General features: G+C 41.0%; 1 protein-coding gene and 1 long non-coding RNA gene across 2 annotated transcripts in view; one reads left to right on the forward strand and one right to left on the reverse strand.

Annotated features, from left to right (window-relative positions):
• Positions 1-9,727, reverse strand: LOC107201647. The gene is made up of 4 exons (XR_002001520.2): positions 9,002-9,727; positions 7,349-7,429; positions 6,534-6,629; positions 1-1,414 (listed from the first exon to the last, which is right to left on the reverse strand). It is a non-coding gene; the product is annotated as an uncharacterized LOC107201647 (long non-coding RNA).
• Positions 8,531-12,122, forward strand: part of TMEM242 (transmembrane protein 242) — a 21,369-nt gene continuing 17,777 nt past the window's right edge. The window contains exons 1-2 of the mRNA XM_015621224.3: positions 8,531-8,866; positions 10,697-10,797. Coding sequence (XP_015476710.1) covers positions 8,551-8,866; positions 10,697-10,797 — 417 coding nt within the window. The 5' untranslated portion in view covers positions 8,531-8,550. The remainder of the gene's footprint in view (positions 8,867-10,696; positions 10,798-12,122) is intronic.

The raw sequence follows: 12,122 nt of genomic DNA on the forward strand, positions 1-12,122 counted from the left end.
CATGTTGTACAATACATATGGATCTAAGTACTTCCCACAAGTAGAAGAGTTCACCATAATTAACCCTCTTATTAAATATTTTTTATAATTAAATAAACCCAAGTACTTATGTGTTAAGTCTCCATCTAGTGTTGCTATGCAGACACCTCTCCAGGAAAGAAACACTGGATTTGGCCACCATGGATAAGAGATGTTCAGGCTGGGAACTGTTTGGGCTAATTCTGTTGTTTGATGGGCTGACAGAACCCATGTGGCTCCTCCTTGGATGGGGTTTTAACTGGGTGAAAGTCGCTGTTAAAAGGGGAAGGTGCCAAAACAGGTTTTGAAGAAATGCTCCATAGTATATGAGTAGCAGCCAAAGCCGCCAGGAGTGCAGAAGCATGTCCTCAACCCTCACATTTCTTACAGCAGGAATGAGAGGACATGACTACAGCATGCCTTGAAGACAGAAATACAGCTGAGGCAGAAATAACTCTCTCATGCTAGGTGAGGATTCAAACCAAGTTTAGATTACAATGGCATACAATTTCCTTTTTTGAAGAAAAGGAAATATTCATATTTTCTTCGAGAGAGGAAGGAATTCAGTGGAGTGACAAAAGATGTTGACCAGATCTTGCAAAATGCAATCAAAATAAAAAAAATCAAAGAGAAATGTTGTGATTTCTAAAAATCATGAAAAAAGAATACTCTTTTTAAAACTGCTTTCTTTGAGAGAGCATACTTTTTTTCAGTTAAAATTTGGATGGGAATAGGATGGGAGCACTAATTTTGAATGGTAAGATTTTTGAGTTTTGAATATTTACACACTCTTTGGACCTGTAATTATAAAGTTGATAAAATTTATAATTTTGTAAGTAAAAAATCAAAGTTCCTTCCATCCTTAGGAATGCTATTGCACTGTATTTTTCTTTATATAATAAACTATTTGAAATTAATTGTATCAGCAGAACATACTACATTGCTGTTTTAACATTTGGGAAAGCAAAATAAATTGTATTGACCAACAAAGATCTCCTTAAAATCTGAGACAGCTAAGCTCACTGGAAGAACCCTGAGAAATTGTGCTTGTAGCTGCCACTGTTTTGGAAGGCCTGCTGGATCCAGTGGTAGTGATGTACTGCTTGGAACAAAGACAAATTAGATGACAACATACATCATGGCCCCATCATCTGCATGGCCAAGTGCTACTTTTACACTCCAAAATCATTTGCTGTCAGATCATTTTGTCATGTTTTTGTCCACCCAGAGCAATACATGTCACAAACCTGGTATTTCTAAAGTTCAGAATTGTACTTTATTTTCTGTCAAAGATGAAACTAGGAAGACTCTCTTCAGTTGCTACTTTCTTGTCTGCTTCACATCAGACAGGAATACCCTTTTCTGTCAGTTCAAGGGATCACAGTTCTTCACCCACCTGAAGAGGAAGGGAGGAAAGAAAGAAGGGAGTGAGGTAGCTTTCCTCCACACCTGTACGTTTCTGTGGCTTCCTCTGAGCTGAAAGCATTTTAAATGTCAGATGTTAATCAGAAACTCTAGGCTGCTTAGTTGCATCTGTGCCAGCTGGTTCTACCAAGTTGATCTTCTAGGTTAAGTTGATATTTCATATCCTCCAGGGGCTCATATACCCCGTAACAGAGCAAACCATCCATGTTTGCCCACTGGGACATTAGAGTTAATAAAATCTGCGTGATATACATCCATGCAAAATACGTGCACGTGTACAAACTCCATATCCCCATGCACAGACAGATAGAGCAATGACCCCATCTGACCTTCCAACCTGTCAACTTTTCATGGGGCTGAGAAAGTACCCTTGTGATCTACCTCCTGACCCAAGGGTTTATTATGAGATTAGAACCATGGTTTAAACCAGGTATCAATTCATAAATAAATAAGAATACTCATACTTTCAGTTCAGTGAATGTGACAAAGTGTTCTTAAATGCAGTATTCCCATTTCTTTCTCTAGTTGTCTCAATTCTAGAGAACCAAAAGCACCATCCAATGAACACAGAAGGAGATGAGAAGTCGGCTGTTAACTTCAAGTCCTATTTTGGCTCGAAAATCAAAGGCCTCCTTAAAGCCTAATAGAATTATAGACTCAAATCTACCATTAATTGCATGCATGGCGCCAGTGTAATAAAAAATGGAAATTCATTGTCCAAGAATGATTTATGAAGTCCAGTAATTCATGTCAAAGTTTCCACAATGTTGTGATTCTCAAAATCTCAGGTCCAACTAACTAACAGTGCTCAGTTAGACATTGATCCTTTAATGAATGCATGCACTTTACTGATTTTATTTTGGCAAAGTTACAAGTATGGAACCAAGAGAGAAAGAGAGAGAAAGAAAAAGTGCAGTAAAATATTCAGCGATGTTTCTAATCTGCTTTGAATGTGGTGTGTTAAAGATATTAATTCCATCTTTCCAACCTCTGGGACAAATGAGTATGGAACATGTAAATTTCTGAAAAAATGCACAATTTTTAATATTGAGTTCAGCATATTATATAAAAAAATAGATATTGAGAAGCAAAGATCTGATTTAAAGATCATTTTAATAACAGGCTTTATTTCAGATCTATAATATATATATTCTATAAAAATAATGCATTAAAAGTATTAGTTAGCCTATTTTTGACCATTTGTGTCTCTGTAGTGCTATTCCAAGTGACCTTACTTTTTTTTTTTTTTTTTAACAGTGTACATTTAGTTTTAATGGTTCAGCTTGTCTTCAGTCATCAATAGGGAGCCTTGTTACCATGGTGACAGACAGATGGATTAATGCAATGTTTAGGGAGATACAGTAGTGCCAAATTTTTATATATATGGTAAGCTGTAATGTATTGCATACACAAGAGGGCATGCATGCAGAAAATTTCAGGAACAGTCTTCAATAAGCACAGAATGTCTTGACACAATATTCCCACTATCTTCTGCCAGAAAGTGGCCATCTAGCTCCCACTTTATGCTCTTGAAAAATACCCTGTTGGAGTCACAGACTCCAGTTGCTCTGGAAACTTAAACTGAATGTCTGATGAGAGTGGAAAGGGCTGTGTTCAACACCTGACATGTTGGCTGCATGCACTAGGCCACAAAGCTGCCAGTCATCTGGGAATGGCTGTCTATAATCCACTCCTTTGAAATGCAGACTGACATCTTCAGCTGACACCTTTCCATGTGCCTGTTTACTTTATCCACTGCAGGTCTCATTCATGAGAAAGAAATACGAGATATACAAAAATCTTGGGGTTTTTACAAAGCACAAACAGATTGTGTGTGGAGTAATCCTTCTTAAAAGTTTCACAGCTCCTTTACTTGTAAACCTTTAATGACCTGCACCTTCCTCACCCATCTCACTCCCTTCCCTAGAGCTGCTAATGAGCTTTCCTGTTTTCAAAGTATTAGATTAGTGGTTCATGTCTCGCAGACACCCTCAGATGAAGATGAAATTAATACAGGAAGAAAATGTGTGACAGTCATGCTATGAATTCCTGTCATTCAGACTGTGAATCCCCCATGCTCATAGAACTAGAAAATTATACTAGTTGCATAGTTTTATTTTATTATACTTTACTTTATTTGCTGTCCAACTCTTGAATCATTCTGTCATTGCCAAACATCTTCAATGCAGAAACCTATCATAAGATGCTACTGAAAAGTCAAGTAATTTTAAAAGACAATTTGACCTGCCAAGTGAAATTCTGGCACAAACTTGGTGCTCTTAAAAATATTTTAGATGTGAAATCAGAATTGCTTTATCCAGAATACAATATTCATTTAGGTACCAAGACTAATTTCATAAGAAATGTTTTCTACCCATCTGCACAAAGTGATAATTATAATTCATCAGGAACCTAGCCTAATATCAGCTCTCCTTCCAGGCCTTTTTAGATCGTAATATTAAACTATAGCAATTAAGCTTGTGAATGACTGCAAAAAGGGCCTTTGGATATGACTGCACTGAAGCCAATTAAGAAAAATATACATCTTGTATTCCTGACAATTAATTTTACAGCTGGTTTTCTCAGCAGGTGATGTACTACTAGCATACACAAGTCAAGTTTATAGTGGCCACCTCCCCACAATAAATGACATGCCAGTCCAATTTCTTCCTCTGCAGCACATGCCACTGTAGAGGGTCCCCAAATTGGTATCACTGGCCATATGAGCATGGCCCGTGGCATGGGGTGGGCACAGCAGCTTTTCCACAGGGACATGCCACACAGCAGCTCCTGAGGGACCCTCTGCTGCCCAGTGGTGCGTGCCAGCAGCACATCCCTCCCACCCTGCAGCCACCATGGTGTGGGGTCTTACATCAGAGCCAAGCTTGAAGTCACCCTTGCCCATGAACATATTCGTGGAAGAGGCACACCAGACACCCAGGTCTTGGTGCAACCTCCTTCCCAAAGCAGGTTCAAGCTGTGTGCTCAGAGCAGCTCACTCATGGCTTTGTCCTCATGAAACCTTCCTTAAAGGAACCTGTACAGTCTTTCCAGGGAGTCTGATCTGAGCCTGACTGTCCTTGTGGGAACCTGTTTAGTTACCAACAAAGTCATCTCCCAGAGCTACAGAAGGTAACACACAGGATGGACAACTCTATCTATTGGACTCTCACAGAGAGACCTCCTTCGTCTTGCCAACTGTAATTCTGAAAGTTTCCAGTTCTGGCCACGTGAGCCAGGAGCAGATTTTCTCTGGAGAAATCCTGCTCCCAGGCTGTCACCCAGCAGAACCTGGTCAGATGGTCTGGTGGTTAAGGACTCCTACTGCTATCTCAGCCTGCAGCATCCAGTAAGAGTGGCTGAGACGCAAGTACTAGGACAGTGACACAATGAAAATAATAATTAATTTTTGCTGTTTCTTTTTTTTTTTTTTTTTTTTTTTTTTTTTTTCCTCCTAAATACTTTTTTTTTTCCTGGAAAATAGTAGAGGTTTTTCTAATACGGTACAGCAAAGGTATTAAAAGTTCCATAATGAAACTCATGCTAAGACCACTAAAGACATGATATCCAGTGAAATTCAAATATAACTTGTAAACATATTTGCTAAGTCTCTAAAGATAGTAGAAATACCACAGGAATTGGGAAGGGATCTGTGATTTTCCTCTCTAGTAAATGTGGGTAAGGCCAGAGATACACGCATATTTTACTTGCCAAAAGAGAGTATTATAAACACTGAGCAGGTAATAAAACATAAAATTTAGTAAAGGATAAGAATAGAAAACAAGCAGGTACAGACATATGAAAGAAGACCCTCCTTAAGTGTTCTCATTTCTGCAACCCCACCTGAATTCCATCCAAGGCATGTGACAGCCTTGGTATGTTATCAACAGCTCTGAAATCTGTAGTGCGCCTCTGACCAGCCATAATATCATCATCCACAAATGTTAATTTGGGATTTATAACTGAAACTCTGGCCAGATTGCCAACGGGACTTTTGCCATTTACTGAAACGTGGCCAGGCTGTGGCCATAACAAACAATGCTGCTGTGGTGTTTCTGCAGCATGCCTGCACACACAGTCTTGTCCAAAGTTATGCCTCACATGTGCACCTGCATAACCAAAGCAGAAGTGAAATTAAGGAAGAGTGTTGCATATTTGTAGAAGTAAGCTGCAGTTTAGAAAAGCATCTCTGGGGCTGGGGCAGGTGGCTGGAAATCTGGAGATCCGGCCTCTCGGCTCCTACCTTTGCTGGAGAACCACAGCAAAGCCTTGCACAAAACAATCTCCTCATCACCTCCAAAATAAAAAATACCCCTCCATAAGTGGATGAAGCCAGCTCAGCCAGTATTTTTTATGTGTCTTTTGACTCTCCAGTGCAAGGCTCTTCTTACAATTGTGAGTACATTTGACAAATGAGCACTGCCTTTTCTCAGTATTTCTGTAATTAAAATCTACACATCACTATTCAGTGACCAGATTTTTGCTGCAGTGGGACAAGAGATCAGAGGACAGGCTCTCAACATGGGAATTCCAGCTACCAGAACCTTAGGATACATGACAGCAACCAGCTAATTATAAAAACAGAGGTTTCTGCAGAAACCAAATCATAGCTGCAGAACACTTTAATTTCTTGTCTAATTGACTAGAAAATTGTTTGGAAATATGTAACTGGTTTCTTCATGCCCCTGCCTGTACACAGTGCTGATGCTGCATGGTGCTTTCAGGAATATCAAATCTGCCATAAATAGAGGAAATGACCCCAGCAAGTCAGGCAGAGGATAAAGCTCAGCTCTCCTGAGACCCAAAGGGTAGCTCAACTGCTGCAATTTTCTCTTTCCAAAACCAGTGTTCAGCTTCTTCCCAAGTGCTTTTACATAATCCAGTTCAGTTACTGAACATGTCCATTTAACCACTATTCAGATCAACCTCCTCTATGTTTTGAATTGGATTTTCAAACTCCAAACAGGATTCTGTGTCTTGGGTACCAACATTTTCTGCAGTGTAACTAAAGACTTTTGGCTATATAAATCAGAGAGATAATTTAGTGAACATAATAAATTACTGCCTTTATTATGTCCCAGACAGCTTACCAACTAGCTTCTTTGCCTCTGAATATCTAAATTGCAAGCTTGGTCCTCAAGTGGAACTCACTGTTAGTGGAGATGGCCAGGTGTCACTGTGCAGTCCTGCACCAGAGAGGAAGGAGAGCAGAAGACATACAGGCCAGGACTGAAATACCTCACAGCATTACATTAAGAAATTTGCACACTGGGGTTCTATTGATAGAGCTGCTTATTGGCAGCAATGGCCCATGTTTGCAAGGGTTATAAAAATATCATAAGGAATATATTTATGCTAACTTGTTTCTTTGGTTTTATTTTAAAATTCATTTTCTTCCTCGTGCTCTTGCTTACTCTCCACACTCCTCCCTCGCCAATACTGCACAAAAATATAAACTCCCATATGAGAGACATCATGTTACCAATTTTTTGTTAAAACCCAGGGGTTGATATAAAATTCCTAACCATTACATCAGAATCACCAGTGGAGATTTACACATCCTTTGAAGTGGAAAACTTTGGTTCCCTCTCACTGTCTGCTTTTGGCTCACCAAGTCTTTTGTAATAAAAAGGAAAGAAGGCATTATATTATATGCAATTATATACAACAAGAAGAGATTAATATTGTAACCTAAATGAACACAATTCTGCTGAGTATCTCTTGGGATTTTTAAAGCAAGTAAAATTTATAACAGTAAGAATTTTAAGTTATTCAGAGTGGATTTCATGGTCTATATGCTCTGCTTTAAGTCTCTGTGAATGATTAATAGAGACAGATCTATCTGTCTCTCTTAAATATAGATTCTTGGCATTGCTCAAACCAGGATTAAATAACACCATTATACCTTTCTCTTCTCTTTCTTCCTGGTTCTGGAAAAATTTGAAAGAAAGTGATGTCTTGATTGATGTGAACTCAAAAAACTGTCCTGAGAAGAAAATACAGGATTCTTATCATCAAAGACAAAAAAAAATACAACAGACACAATAACCTAATTGTCTCTCACAGTTCAAGGATTCCTCTATCAGATGCAGTGATGATCTTGACACTAATTACAATCCAAATGATATGCAAGCTCCTGTTTTAGTTTTATGCATTCTAATAAATTTAAATACTTTATATAAAAAGTAATTTCTTCTCTTCACATTGTCACTCTGTATTTTTTCTAAGATACCCTTCTCTAAGCTTTTCCAAGAGGTTTTGTTATTTGTGGCAAAGTCTAATTCTATTCTAAAACACACACAGGATTTTGGGGTACTTTTTCATGGGAAAAAGAAGACTAAGGAAGGAGTCATTTGCCTGCTGTCCAGATTAGAAAACAATTAATTGGCCATGGGTTCCCTGTGTAAAATATTGTTTAATTTACACAGCACATGGACTATTAGGAAACAGCTTTGGATCGGTTTTCAGAAGTATCATGAACAGGAAGTTTCCCAAAATACTAATTTTTTGCCTAGCAACCCAGTCCCTATAATTAGACACTTAGATATATGCTATAAATTATGTTAAAAGATACAAAGAAGGAAGCTGGGGAAGAAACACTTGTTTTGGATTTATTTACATTCATTGTTTGCTGTTGAAGTACTGGCTGTTATAACTAAAAATACACCTTAGCAGTCCATATGTAATTTTAAATTAGTACACTGTTTGATAAAAGTGATAAAATTAGGTAGCACATCAATTTATATTCATCAGCAGCTGAGAATTAAGGTGGCACAGAGATAAAAAAAAAAACCCAAATGTATGTCCTCATAGTGTGAAAAACTCTTTACATAACTTGAAAGAATGACAATTTGGAACAAAAAGATGTACTTTAAAGCGACACCGTTCGTCAAGATACAGCTTACTAAAATTCCTGGGAATTAAGAGTGTTTCCCAGTTTTATTTGGTAAAGTCCGCTACAAGATCTGTCCCTCGTACATAAAAAAAACCCTAAAACCAAAACCTTTATGAGCTAGCTACAAAAGACTTGATATAAAAGAGGCTGTGACCACTCATTCCCATTTTCCCTTGGCGCGATTTGGACTCAAGGGACGCTGAGCGTCCCGCATGGGGAGGAGGCCCTTCCTGAGGGGGAGGCAGCTCCGCCCGCGCTGCCGCTGGATCCCGCCCGGCTGCGCGGCCGCGGAGGGCGAGGAGGAGGAGGAGGAAAGGCGGCTGCGTGTCCCAGCCCTGCTCCCTTTCCTTCCGGGTTGCAGCCGCGGCCGCTCCTCCTGCCGTGCCTGGGCCATGGGGGCGGCTGCCGGCGCCGCCGCCCATGAGGGAGCTGTGGCCGCAGCGCCGCTGGACCCCGGGCGCGGGCTGTCCCTGCCCCGGGGGCCTGGGAGTTCTGCGGCATCCCAGGACAAGCTCTTCTTAATCAAAGGTGCCGACAGCCTTCGTCTCCTCCCCACCCCTCCTGCCCGGGTCAGGGACGAGCAGCAGCGTGTGCGGCAGGCCTGAGATCGTCCCCAGCCGTGCTCCTTTTGCCGTAGCCCCAGGTCTTGCCCCTCTCTCGCACCCGTGGGGAGAAGGCGAGACGTTTGGGAATGGCCTCGCCGAGGCTTCTGGAGACGGCGAGGAAACCCCTGCAGCGCCGGCCGCCTTTTCCCTCGCCCTTGGCAGCGGCGGTGCCGGTCACCTGCAGCCGCCCTCCCCTCGGGCACCGAGCCCGGCGCGGCAGCGGGCGGGACGCGGGACGGGCGCGGAGCAGAGCCGCCTCCGTCCCGGGAGGGAGCTCAGCCCTGAGGGGGTCCGCGCTGCCGGGCCCGAGGGGGCAGGAGCCCGCGGGAAGAGGCGGCTCCTGCGGCGTCCAGTCAGCCTAGCGGATTCTCTGAGGGAAGGAGCCCGCGTCCCGGGCCGGATCCGAGGCGGGAGAAGCGCGGCCAGGGCAGAGCCAGAGTCTCCGCAGCCACACGGAGCTGCAGGGCAGCGTCCGGAGGACTGGTGGCGCTATGCGGCTCTAGATTTATGTTATACTGTGATTTCTATCCGTATCCCCGGGCTGCTCCCGGTGTCTCCTCGGTCGCCCCGCGCCCCCCGGCGGAGCGGAGGCCGAGACTCAGGCGGCGCCGTCCCAGCTCCGCCCGCCGGGACATCCCGGCCAGGCCCGGCCAGAGGATGGACGTACCCCCGACAGTTATTGTGTCTGAAATTGGGGAAATGGTGGTTACCACACCTGGAAATGTAAAAGTTAGTGGACTGCATAATTTGACCGGGATGCGAAGTCTTTGTGCTCCCAGGCAGAGGAGGTGCCTTACAAATTTCCATTGACACAAGTACAGGAAATTTCCTCGTTGCAGTAATCAGATCAATAGCTTTTTTAAAAGTGAGACCTAACTTAAGTGTATTTTTGCTTGCTTCCTGCTCAGACCATTTTAAAATTACCTAACTGGTATTAGGAAAGGGAAAACAGGATAGGTATCGATACCTGCAAAGGAAGAACATTTAACCTCTTGAAATTTTTATGTTTTAATATGGATCAAGTTCGTTTCTACAGTGCAGTAAATCTTTTAACAAGCCTTTTTCTTAAAAGTGGACAGGTATGGCTCCATGTGCCTTTGCTGTAAGAGCTAGAAAGGATCAAGGTATCTCAAGTGATTCTGGAAATACTGAAAGGACTGAAAAGCAAGGGATGCTTGCTTTCTTGGAATAGCTTTTGCTAGTGTGATTTTCTTTCTTTTTTTTTAATTAAAAAATAAGTCCTTTTTTTTATTTATTTTAAATAGACCATTAAAACATAAAGCTGAAGAACAAGTGTTGTTTACGCAATGGTCTTCAGAGGAACTGGTGGTGACCATTTCTAGGTCACCATTTGAAATCACAAGTGATGCAACAAAACCAATTCAATTTCACAATTGGGGAAGGGTGAGGCATCATTATAAAACGATTATATTAGTAGGCTGGCTCTGCAGTGAGGGAAATTTCAATGTACTGCAAAAAAATCATCCTGGGATTTGAATTTTTGTGTGTGGCTTGAAAATGCTTACACATGCTATTATTTTCAGAATGCGCTGCTTCATAGAACTAATTCTTTGTCTTGCTATTTTGTCATACTGAATTAGCATAAAAAGTGTGGACAGCAGGGCCTTTCCCTTCAGCATGTGCTGACAGATTTTACTTTTTCAGGTTTTATTTTCTAAAAAAGTTGGCTGGTTTTTTTCTTCCCCTTAAGTAACAAAGTCTTGATTTTTATTTCTTCAACTTTTCTTGGCAGGTGGAATTTTTCTAGGTACTGTTGCTACAGCAGGAATGATAGCAGGTTTTGGCACTACACTTGCAATGACAAAAAAGAAGAACCCAGACTGGTTCAGTAAGGTTTGTTCCTTTAAGCTGTTTTCCAATAGTGATACCCAGGAAATAAGAATGCATTGAATGCTTTAGAGACATGGTGATATTGATATACATGGAACTTGGCAGAGTTTATGATAAGAGCACTAGACTTAATTGAATTCGGTACAGGCGTAGGATTAATTTAAAAATCAATTCAGAGTTGGCCCTGCTATACTTCAGTATTTGAGATTAGCTGAAATACGTAATACTTACACTGTTTGCTGGAATCATACTTCTGTATACTGAAATACAGTTACTGATCTCTTTTGATTCTGTGATTTGAACACACTTTAGACATGAGCCTGCATCACTTCAGAGATCCAGTTCACCGTGCAGTCTCATAGTGCTGCAGTGAGTCTGGAAGCGAGGTGCAATAAGGAAGGGGTAGAAGGTCTGTAAGCTGTGGAATATGTAAGTGGGATCATTCAGTCAGAATTAAAGCTCTCTGTTCCCATCCCACTGTGTAAGGGAAAGGATGAGAATGAGTACTATGGGGTTGTGAGATCTCATGGCCTAAATGAATCTGAACTCAGTCAATTACTGACTGGATCCACTTGTGCATTCTGAAGAAAAGAATTGCTAAGCAGAGCTAGAAATTATACTGTGTTGGTGTATTAGTTTGAAACATAGCACATTTAATTGAAGGATGTTTTTTCCTCCCTAATACTTTGTTATTGCTGAAAATGTCAAAAATAGGCCCTTAAAGTTGATCAGTCTCATCTCCACCAAGCTCTTAAAATGCAACATGTACTACAAATGTTCTTAGGGAATTAAGAACTGATCAATTGTGTTTATATTAAAAATGATGATTTGAGAAGATATCAAGTTAATGCAATGCAAATCAAGAGAAAATAATTCCTCCATTGTACTTTTTATCAGAACCTTCATTTCTGATCACTCGTAATCTCCCTTTCTGGTCAAAGATCATGAGATCCTTCATTTGCTTTCCAACTTTCCTCTGTAGGCCTGCTGTGTCATAACTCATCCATTGCCTTTACAGAAACAATAAGCGTGAGTTTTGTTTTTGAAATCGACAAAACTGAAAACTTCATGAGAAGTTATTTCACAAGCTGTGAAAATACATTACAATAAGGAAATGCTCTCCTTTTTTACCATCTCTTTTTTTTTAACTTCCTTTCTCTTGAGCACTGCAATTTTCCAGCTTGCACATATTCCTGGGTGTCTGAGCTGTCCTGTTATCAGTGTGAAATTTATCAAGAGTGACATTGCATTGACATCAGAGAACGTATATGCTAGAAATGTCATCAAGCAGTACATACCATTTCAGTCTTTGCTAAAAACTGTATCTG

This window comes from Parus major, chromosome 3, assembly GCF_001522545.3.
Source record: "Parus major isolate Abel chromosome 3, Parus_major1.1, whole genome shotgun sequence".
In the NCBI taxonomy this organism is placed as follows: Eukaryota; Metazoa; Chordata; class Aves; order Passeriformes; family Paridae; genus Parus; species Parus major.